This window comes from Perca fluviatilis, chromosome 22 (assembly GCF_010015445.1).
Source record: "Perca fluviatilis chromosome 22, GENO_Pfluv_1.0, whole genome shotgun sequence".
Taxonomy (NCBI): Eukaryota; Metazoa; Chordata; class Actinopteri; order Perciformes; family Percidae; genus Perca; species Perca fluviatilis.
The window spans coordinates 25,697,082-25,708,257 of NC_053133.1; the positions used below are offsets into that span (position 1 = coordinate 25,697,082).

The 11,176-nt window shown below is 41.3% G+C and overlaps 1 protein-coding gene and 1 long non-coding RNA gene across 4 annotated transcripts in view; one reads left to right on the plus strand and one right to left on the minus strand.

Annotated features, from left to right (window-relative positions):
* Positions 1 to 9,562, minus strand: part of acot9.1 (acyl-CoA thioesterase 9, tandem duplicate 1) — a 22,582-nt gene extending 13,020 nt beyond the window's left edge. Inside the window, exons 1-4 of one of the 3 annotated variants that reach the window (XM_039790601.1) lie at positions 9,375 to 9,562; positions 6,796 to 6,893; positions 2,827 to 2,853; positions 692 to 737 (exon numbers count right to left, since the gene is read on the minus strand). In XM_039790601.1, the coding sequence (XP_039646535.1) occupies positions 692 to 737; positions 2,827 to 2,853; positions 6,796 to 6,893; positions 9,375 to 9,388 (185 nt within the window). In that variant the 5' untranslated portion in view covers positions 9,389 to 9,562. Of the gene's footprint in view, positions 1 to 691; positions 738 to 2,826; positions 2,854 to 6,795; positions 6,894 to 9,374 lie in introns of those variants that run through there. The other 2 variants (XM_039790602.1, XM_039790603.1) reach the window with 2 other exon arrangements.
* On the plus strand, positions 2,533 to 6,188 carry LOC120552500. Its single transcript, XR_005638017.1, has 2 exons — positions 2,533 to 2,766; positions 5,390 to 6,188. It is a non-coding gene; the product is annotated as an uncharacterized LOC120552500 (long non-coding RNA).
* Positions 9,563 to 11,176: the final 1,614 nt, after the last annotated feature.

Genomic DNA, 11,176 nt, shown 5'->3' on the forward strand with positions numbered 1-11,176 from the left:
TTAAAAGTGAACCCTACTATTTAATTTTTTCTTCTTCTTATTTTTATTTTTTTTCCCTCTGTGCTTATTTTGTGATTTCTTTTGTTTCAAATTGTTTACATTTTGGGTGGCCGGGTTAGCTCAGTTGGTCGAGCGGGCGCACATGTGTAGAGGGTTTACTCCTTGAACGTTCGACTCTGACCTTCAGCCCTTTGCTTCATGTCCCCCATATCTCTCTCTCTCTCTCCCCTTTCACGTCTTCATCTGTCCTGTGAAAATAAAGGCCTAAAAATGCCCGGCACAAAAAAACATTGTTTACATTTGTCTCTTCCTTGTGCTGCTGGAGGAATGTCGCTCATCCCTGCGAACTATGAGTGGATGTTAAGGTGATGCTGAAATCCATGGACTGACCCCCCCCCCCACACACACACACACAAACCCTCCCTATGACATTTATGCCTGTATTGTGTCTCTGAACAGTTGGCTGTACCGTTTGATTGCAAAGGAAATTTGAACTCAAAGTCAGGATTGTATTGGAGAAAAATATAAACCGGTTTCCTACTGGCAGTAGAAGTGAAAGATTAGAAACAATACCCAGCATTTCAAGTTATCAGACTCGACCACAAACAACCTTGGCGAGCAAACCAAATGAAACAAAAGTGCACAAATATTATTTTGTTGTCTCCGCGCTTTGACACAGATGGTTCAGTACCTCCAGTTAGTGGAAGCTCCCACGATTTCTCTCAGCCTGTTTCGCACTGAAAAAACACAGAAAAACAATCAGATCTTCTGTCTGGGTCTATGTGGGGGTGTGTGCGTGTGCGTGCGTGCGTGCGCACTGCAGTGTTTGCACCAAATGTTCAAGGCCATATGTTTCATACTGTCTCCGTAAGAAACAAAGAGGCTGTTACCACTTTTGTTTTTACAGCTGGAGCCTTCTGGGAAACCAGCTCAGTTATTTTCACTGTAACATGATGTGTTTGGGTTTTGCAGCACAATCGCTAAATAAACACAACTTGTACCTCAATTTCATGGTTCTTTCGTGCGCAAAACTGATCACGCTTACAAAAGCAGAGTGACCTGTAGGGCCGCCGCGTCTTTTAGTCGACTAATGGGTAGTTTTGGTCGGTTTTTGTCGACTTAGATTTCTGGAGTCGATGAATGATTTATTTCCTAGAAACTTATGCGCGCATCTCAGGTAAACACAAGATTTAAAGCAACACTAGAGCACTTTTCTGCTTTGGTCCCCATACAGGCTGGAAGTGGAATTGTTACCGTAACCATTACCATTATTCTTATTTCTCGAAACGAATGTTTCCAAAATCGTTTCAGTGGTTCATCAACTCGTAACAGGGTGAACGGCACTTCTGCGTTGGCTTTAAGGCCCTCTATCGGCTACAACCGCACTATGCAAGTTTGTCAGATCGGGTAGTGGATCTGTAGTTCGAATGAGACGTAATGAGACAGTTCCGCTTCCAACCTGTAGGGGGACCGAAGCAGAAAAGTGCTTTAGCGTTGCTTTAAAGTGGTGCTTTTGCACGGTGTGGAGAAACTCTGTTTTTCAGATCAGTCCATTTAACCAAGAAATCTATTGGTCCATAAATCACGAGTGTTAGACCGACCGTACACCAAGATGGTCAGAAAAGTCTGTCCGAGCTGTCTTAAGTCAGTCTTTGTCCCGTCTCGACGTTCCAACAAAATCAAACATGTTTTATATCGTCGGAAGTTTGAAGTCTTGGTAGTAAAAACTTACAGTCTGTGACTTAAAACCCAGACGCATTATGACAGATTGTCTTTAGATGTGAGATGTTTTCAGACTTTAGTCTTTTCAGAATCTTCTAGCGCAGTGGTTCTCAAACTTTTTTCAATAATGTACCCCTTTTGAATTGTTTCTTTATGTTAAGTACCCCCTGACCGGCACTAATCATTTTCGGTAGATGTATATATATTTTGGTGTATATAAAGAGGAACAGTACAGCTGCTGTCAGCGATAGATTTACTAAACAACAGCCTTGGAACTGGGAAAAAAAACATTTAAATGCTGATGAGAAAAAGAGACAAAAACTTGGAAAAAGATGGTAGAAAGAAGGAAGGAAGGCAAGAATAGGTCAAAATATTATCAAAAACTTCTAAAACAGTGACATGAGAAGAAAGAAGAAGAGAAACTTGTAAAAATTAGAAGGACAGCAGAAGGAAGGATAGATTAGGTCCAAAGAAGGCGACACTGTCACATTTTTGATAGGAAAAAAGAAATTCTACATAAAGAGGAACAATGTTCTGGACAACAGCCTCGTTACTATTAAACTTTTAGTTAAATATCTCACGTACCCCCTGCAGTCCTCCAGAGTACCCCTAGGGGTACACGTACCCCCATTTGAGAACCACTGTTCTAGCGTATGACAGGCCCAGTAGGCATAAGTCGACTAACATTTTCTTAATATGGAGGACATCCCTAGTGATCCGATGATTAAATTAAAACTATAAAATGTAATTTTTGCTTATTTAGGCCCAGACGGAGAGACAATATCAAACAATAAAGAGGAAGAAAAAAAAACCATTCATGTGGGAACCAGCTGTAACAGAATATTGAAGCTCCGTGCAACAGAGGGAAGGAGAAAAAGAAGGTTATCAGACGCAACCATCGAATGCTGCAGGAGGAGGTTTAGCTCGACCGTGGTGCACAGTAACAAGGTGCTGTGCACGAAACAAGTTAAGAAAAAGACAGCGGATGTTCGGTCATGACATGCAGGAGGAATTAACGCGCAAATTAGAAGAGAATCCCTACAGGTAGGAGCAGTGTGGTTTAGATAGTTAGAGATGATTTGTCTCGGGGTTACCAACACACACCGTTAGACACGTGTAAAAGTGGATCTCCTGTGGAGAGACAAAAATGATTAGAAAAGGTGCAGGATGAGACTGGATGTACGTACGTATGTATGGGGATTTCACACAGACATGTCAACATGTTACGTTTCATTACAGCCTTGAGACAGACGGCGAAGAGCTTACACCGCCACAGGAGCGAGAAATGTCAAACGCTTCAAGTTCATCCCTGTCAAAACAAACAACGAGCCAAGCCACTGTACTTATCGCTTCGAGGGTTTGTTTTTAGTAAATGAGAGATTAGCGCGTGCTTGCACGGCATGTGTGGTTTTTTTTTTTTTCAGCCCGTTGACTCTGCTGTCCCGACTTCAGCAAGGGAGGTCATTTCATCGGACAACTCTTGTCTTCTTCAACTTCTCAAATCAAAGAAACTGGGGCTGAACGATTTTTGGTGAAAAAAAATAATCAAATTGCTAATTTTTTTCCTTGCCAGATATTGCCGTTACAATTCGATTCACGATTAATATTTTTAGCTACATGTTGCACCTTCTGCAATCATGTTAAATAAAGTAACAGAAAAGAATGAATGAAAGATCGACTGAAAATAGGACGTTTCTGTAAACAATCCGTGTGACATGTCACTTTATTCCAGCATTTATCTTATGAAAAAAAAAACAGTAAATATAATAATGAAAAAAGGAATAAAAAAAATGTTAAATCAAATGTTACACCAAATATTCAACTCAATATTTGCCATTCGATAAATAGCTAATCGCTTTCTTTCAAACTGCGATTTCGATTTGAAAACGATTAACAGTTCAGCCCTAGTTTGAAGTCATAAAATACAGGGACATATACAGGCTGTAACATATGCCTAAAGACAAAGATAATGTCTTTAAATCCCTTGTTTGGTCCGACTAACAGTACAAATCTCTGGGCCAATCACGCTCGATGGTGCTTTAAGCCCCCAACGTCTCCTTCCAGGCAGCGCTGTGAGCGTTGACTTCCAGGCACCTAACCCTAACCATAACCATTGCCTGATCCTAGTGCCTTCCAGGCAGCGCTGCCTGGAAGGAGACGTTGGGGCGGGCTTAAAACACCGATAAACGCCAATCACCCAGAGGCGGAGGACTGCAGGGATGGACCGTGGCTTGGAGGTTAGAAGGAGCACTTCCCTTCACTGTCCCAGCAGCAGAGTCGTGAGCTGGTTGTTAGGGCTGCTCGCTTACGAAAAAAAAAAAAATCATAATCACAATTGTTTTTGGTCAATGTTGAAATCACGATTATTTAACACAGTTATAGCCTGAATGCCAGCCGAACTTAGCCCCGCCCACAACATTTGAGGTCGGGGAAGTTTGGTCTGGACTTGATCCGCTGTGGAGCGACTATGCTCCAACCAGAGCTGTTTGGACCAATCAGATGGTCAGGGGGCGGGCTTTATACGATGATGGACAGATGAGCAACAGTAACGTAATCAGCCACGTCACCAAAGAGCGCTCGGGTTGCATTTGTTTACAACAAAGGAAACTGCCGCCTCTGCCTTTGCTCTATCGAAGCCTGCCTTTGACTTGCAGCTTCTGTGACGTCAGTCGTTGCTCTGATTGGTTGTAGGTCTATCTGTTGCTCTGATTGGTTGTAGGTCTATCTGTTGCTCTGATTGGTGGTAGGTCTATCCGATGCTCTGATTGGTTGTAGGTCTATCCAATGCTCTGATTGGTTGTAGGTCTATCCAATTGAGTGCAGAGGCATTTTCTTTCCTGGTTCAGTTGAAACACGCCCCATAATCACTGTCGGTACACGATTAGGTTCTGCGCATGTGCAAGATAATACTGTGTTACCGAGGATACGACCTGCACGATCTGTTCCACGCTAGCCTATGGCTAGCCTCCACCGGGAAGCTAACGTTAGGTTTAGCTAACAGCTAATTCAGCTAACCGCTAGCTGACAGCTAGATTCAGTCTAAAATAACGTTAAGTCAAACTTAATGGGAGAAGCAGGCTACAGCTACATTAAGACTTAACAATAAAGACAAATATTGAGTGATTGTATTTTAAATGAGCACAAGTAAAGTAGAGCTGACGTAACAGCTGTTATATATGTTAACGTTTATTTTGAAGTTTTATTTTGAGGGTCTTTTAAAGTTATTACATGCTGTCTCAGCTAGCGGTTAGCCGAATTAGCTGTTAGCTAAACTAACGTTAGCTTGGCTGTCGTCCGGAAGCGTGGAACAGATCGTGCAGGGTCGTAAATCCTCGTACAACAGCGCGTGCGCGAACATTTTGCGCATGTGCAGAACGGATCGTGTACCGACAATCGCAGCCCAATGGAGCAGCATCAGACTCATATTCTGACCAGAATCTGAGTAGGACCACATCAGGCTAACAAAATTCCTCATTGACTTTTGGAAAGACGTTGCAATTTTTTAACTTATAAAAACAGTTAAACGCTTAAACAAATTAACAGTGAAAACACAGTGAATTGTGAAAATTTCACATTTGAACTTTTGTTTTTTTTTCATTCAGAACACAAGAAAAAAAATGTGCAAAATAACCGTTTTTCTCGTTTACTCTGTTTTTATGATCACCAGGAGCCGAAATCTTGATCACGATTAAAATTTCGATTAACTGCACAGCCCTACTGGAGCCGGTGTAGTGAGCGGAGAAGAGGAACGGTGTGGGAGAACTCCAGACAGGAAGCAGTATTCTGGACTAACGCTGCGTTCCTGTCCGAGTCGCAGGTTGGAATTTCCCGGTTGAAACGTCCCAACTTCAGGACCTAATTTCCTAGGAGCCACTGAGAATTTCTATTGTCATAGCCCCTGAAAGTAAGGATGCACCAATCAGACATAGATACCTCAACTGCAGATGTCTTTTAGTATTGAGCACCGATCTGATACCAGTTCACTCAAATGTTCCCCAATTTAAAATCTGTACACCTCACTGTGTGGAATTCATTTCTTTATTCTTTTTAATGTGAGGTAACATTAGGCCAAGGATAACTCTGACCCCCGCCATCACTGTCTGAATGTACGGTGTGTGTCCGCGGTACTGGATCGCTGCTTCCCCTATCTGAAAGTCCCCCAAAACATGAAGCAGAAGTTTATTGGCTAAATAAATCAGCGTGAGCTGTCAAGGCTGACACCGGAAAATTATGCAAGATCATGCAGCAATAACCTTAACGGACTGTGAGAAAAGCGTTCAGGGCATTTTCACAGCCTACATCTAGGTGTTGCATCAACATATAACTCCCATATTATGACTGTAAACGGCATCAAAGTCCAGAAAAGTGACCCTCTAAAGTCATGTCTTTTAAGAAGTTGTAACAACAAAATTAGAGCCGCAAAGATTATGCAACTAGTTGTCAACTAATAAATTAATGGCAAAATATTTTGACAATCGATTAATTGGTTTGAGTCATTTTTTTTCCTAAAACATCTCTGATTCCAGCTTTGTTAAATGTGAATATTGTTCTAGTTTCTTCTCTCCTCTGTGACAGTAAACTGATTGTATTTGAGTTGTGGACAAAACAAGACATTTAAAGACATCATTTTGGGCTTTTGGGCAACACTGATTTATATTTTTTATTATTTTTTAACTTTTTCTAACATTTTATAGTCCATGCAACAAATCGAGTAATCGATAAATTAATTAACAGATGATAATAATCGTTAATTGCAGCCCTAGACAAAATGACTATAAATCAATAAAGCTGCCTATTTTTACACAGACGAACATGTTCTCATCTAAAAGTAGAGGGATTCATTTCTGTGCCTGATAATCAGACTCAATTTATCATTTATGTTATTTTCTATTTGAACTGCTGAAAAAAGAATCGGACATGTGGGGATCGAATCACAGGTCTGGGAGCAGGTCAGTCAGCAAAAACTAGAGTCCAAATCCAAACAGCAAACTTCCTGCACAGCCAGACAGCACATGTTGATTAAAACAGGTGTCAGGAAATCAAATCCCACAGGAAGCGCGGTCGCTGTCTTACCTTCTGCCATGTCCGGCGCCCTGCCGGGCTTGGACACGCCCCCCGCCGCGCAGAAGGACCTGGCCGTGAAGGACGCAGCTGACCTCAGCAGCAGGAACCTGCAGCCAGCATGAGGACACGGGAGAACATAACACACAAACAAACCCTGAGATGACCTTAAAGACAAGGAGTCCAGTTACATGCACATGCATGATCCTCTTCTAATTATAACTGGATTTAATCCTGCTGCTCGGCAGTCAACAGCTGAGCAGGCCGACGGACTCTCAGCGCTCGCTGCTTGATGTAAAACTTGTGATGTCATCAGACACTTCAGTTCAGTTACTCAGCTTTGTTTTAAAGGGGACATGTTACGCTTTCCCGTATTTTTCTGTCATATCTACAATGTTATAATGTCTGATTTTCATGTTAAAGATGGTTCAAATAATGAGGTAAACTTATTTTTGAGAAATCCCTGTCAGCTAAAACTATTCTGAACGCTCCAGTATATCAACAGTTTTTTTCTACTCTCGGCTGAGTGTTATGCTGCAACACTTAGCCGGCCTTCTATGATTGGTCATCTGCTGTAAGCTACTCCGGTGTTAAAGGTCCCATGACGTGGTCCTCTTTGGATGCTTTAATATAGACCTTAGTGGTCCCCTAATACTGTATCTGAAGTCTCTTTTATATAGACCTTAGTGGTCCCCTAATACTGGATCTGAAGTCTCTTTTATATAGACCATAGTGGTCCCCTAATACTGTATCTGAAGTCTCTTTTATATAGACCTTAGTGGTCCCCTAATACTGTATCTGAAGTCTCTTTTATATAGGCCTTAGTGGTCCCCTAATACTGTATCTGAAGTCTCTTTTATATAGACCTTAGTGGTCCCCCTAATACTGTATCTAAAGTCTCTTTTATATATAGACCTTAGTGGTCCCCTAATACTGTATCTGAAGTCTCTTTTATATAGACCTTAGTGGTCCCCTAATACTGTATCTGAAGTCTCTTTTATATAGACCTTAGTGGTCCCCTAATACTGTATCTGAAGTCTCTTTTATATAGACCTTAGTGGTCCCCTAATACTGTATCTGAAGTCTCTTTTATATAGACCTTAGTGGTCCCCTAATACTGTATCTGAAGTCTCTTTTATATAGACCTTAGTGGTCCCCTAATACTGTATCTGAAGTCTCTTTTATATAGACCTTAGTGGTCCCCTAATACTGTATCTGAAGTCTCTTTCCCGAAATTCAGCCTTGGTGCAGAATTACAGCCACTAGAGCCAGTCCCACTTTCCTTAGGATGCGCCATTTCTGTGTCTGTAGCTATTGAGGAGGAGAGAGGGGTGGGGGGGGGGGGCAAGGTGGAGGGGGGGGTGTGTGGCCTTGACTAACTGCCACTTTGCTCGTTTGAAAGCCATGATGTCTCTCTCTCTCTCGCATGGGTGTGCCAAATTCTCTGGGCGGCCAAAGCAGAGAAAGGGGAGGTAACCTTCGGGTCGCATTACTGCTGAAACATGTCCGATTGGGTAGTGTTTGGTTCAGAAGCCTTCATCTGCGATTTTTGACGGTACAACGTGCTGCTTCTTTCCATGACTCTCTAACGTTAGCATACTGCTAACTATTATGTAGCTGCATGCTAACGCCAGTAAACCACAGAGTTTCTTGTCAGCTTGATGTTGGCAAACAAAAGTTGCTTCTGCTACGACGGTGTCCTAAGGCCGTGGTAGGAAAAAAAAATAAAAAATGTTATGGACCCGGGAGAGGGGTAATATTCAGAGAAAAAACTCAGAATTTCTAAGATTTAAGTGGTAAATTTACAGAAAAAGAACTTGGACATTTAAGTGGTAAATGTGGAATTTAAATTAATTACTTCTCTGCAATTTTCACAATTTGCAAAGTCATCCAGTGGGCCTGATTGGGTCCTTTGGCGGGCCGCTTCTGGCCCACAGGCCGTATATTTGACACCCCTGGTTTAGAGATACAGCAGTTTGGGGAAATTCAAAGTTTTTCCCACTTTTCCCAAAGTGAGAAACTAACAAATGCCTTTGGGGACAGACCTTTTAAAAGTATTTGGTGTAATCTGAAGTTATGTAAAACAGCAATATTATGCTTAGTTGTTGAGTGTCTTTGGAATCAAATAACATAATCATGAAGTCTTTTTCCAAGCTTTGTCTGACTTAGTATCTAAAAAATAATGAGATATCTGAGAAACCAAGTCATTATTTTGAGATACATGTTTCTGAGAACGTTTCTCACTGACTTAGATTTGGCGGAAAAGGGCTTCCATAGGTCACAGTATCAACGCCCCCCCCCCTGGGGTTCTTCTTTTACACAGTGTTAGAAACATGACACACCCTTTATGTCTACGACGTGTCCCCACCCTGTTTGGGCCTGGTAACTATCCCCAGGTGGAGCTTATTCCTTCATTTTTAATGTTAAAAAGCCACAACAACAGCTATACACAAAAAACACATTGACACAGGTTGTTTCCAAGACTGCTTAGCATTCCTAACATGGCTTATACATATGCTAACAGATGTTAGCAAAGTCCAGGCAGCAGCATCACCAACATAACTTTGAGACACGTTTTTAATCCCACTGACCTCGGTGAGAGCATTGTAGTGTCCCGGATGTCACCGTTAAAGGGTTAAAGGGATCCAGATAAAGCCGGTGAGCTCGGTAGAAAGGGACAAATATCACAGATTTTCCTCTTGAGGGTACTGCGGTGCCAGGCAAGTCAGGACCACAGGAACGGCTTCCGTGTTGGTGTTTGGCCACGCCCACTGCGTGATGACGCAAGACATTACGTACGAGACTGGGTGCAGCCATAGACTGTAATATTAACAGTCTATGGGTGCAGCCTGCAGCTTGTCAGCCTCTTGTCGTTACCTTTCTCTCAGTACATTATCATTTCTAAAAGCACTATTGAGTTTGCATTTATCAAAAACAATTTAAACACATTCCAAACAGCAAGGCTATATTGACAAAAATAAAAAAAAATAAAAAAAACTTAAATGTACATGTACATTTAGGCTACATAATAAAACTAAATATAGGTATATAAAGGCATCCTTGACTGTGGATCAGAGTCTATATTCAGTGGAAATATTTATTTCTGTCACGTCAAAGAAGTTCCCTAAAGGACGCTCCACAGATATGATTTATGATCAAATAAAAGAAGTGACTAACCGAATCCCTCAACCTCTTCTGTACTATGTTTGTTCTCTATAATGGTTTACTAATGCCATACTTGTACTTATACCTGCACTATAGGTTTTGCCCACTGCAACTGCTGCACACGTTTATATTTTATACACCTTAGCATATTCGTATCTACCCCCTTGCTGTTTATTCCACATCCTACATTTATTCTTTTGTTTTGGTTTTCTGTTTTATTTCTTCTGTACATTACCTTGCATTTCTGGTTAGATCAGGGGTCAGCAGCCTTTACTATGAAAAGAGCCATTTCTTCAAGGAGATGGGTCAATCCTAAGCGGGATAGATAAGCATGTAAGAAACTGAAGCTGGGTCCAGACTAGATTAATGATAGCCAGACAGATTATTTTAAGAGGATGTAGAATGAAGGGGTGCCATCAATCCAGGAGTGGGCTTGTGAGATGTTCAGGGTGGTGGCGGTTGAAAAAAAGTCATATAAACGGTTTGCAAGATTGAACGTTTACACTAATGGGGAAAGTAGGCTATTTAAAAAAAGTACCTATACTTTCTGCAGCAGTTCTGAAACCACTATGCTAAATGTTCTCTCTGAAATGTTATGCAGCCTAAATGGGGAATATAAGCATCACTTTAGGCCTACAGCAATGATAAATAAAAAGCTTTAATGTTAAAATAAAAAGAACCGTTATTCATTTCCATATTATTATTTGTTTCAAAGCCACAAGGAGTCACTGGAGATTGGCTAAGCAGCCGCAGGTTGCAAACCCCTGGGTCATGCATAGCTGTTGGAGTACCACTTTAAGTGTGGGGCTTGCATGTTTACCACCATTGCACAGGGTTGTAACAGTGATATATAGCCTAACCTCAGTTAACCTGACCTCTGGGAGTGGTGGAAAATTCCACTTGTGTTACTAGCATGGTTGGCATTTAACTGATTATATACTGTTATACGGTTTTAACACACTTTAAAGTGTATGCAGTAGTGTTTTCAGTCCTTGCAGCATAGAACCTTCTGCAATACTTATTTTGCTGCTTATTTTTTACAGCTCAGGTCAAGTAAACATGCAAAACTTAAGTACAAATTTAAGGTACTTGTACTTTACTTCAGTTAGTTATTTTCATGCCACTATCTACTTCTACTCCACTACAATGCACATTAGGTTTACACATACAAGGAATTTGCCTTGGTGTTTTGATGCAATAACAATAAACTTAGTAAGAAAAAAACAAG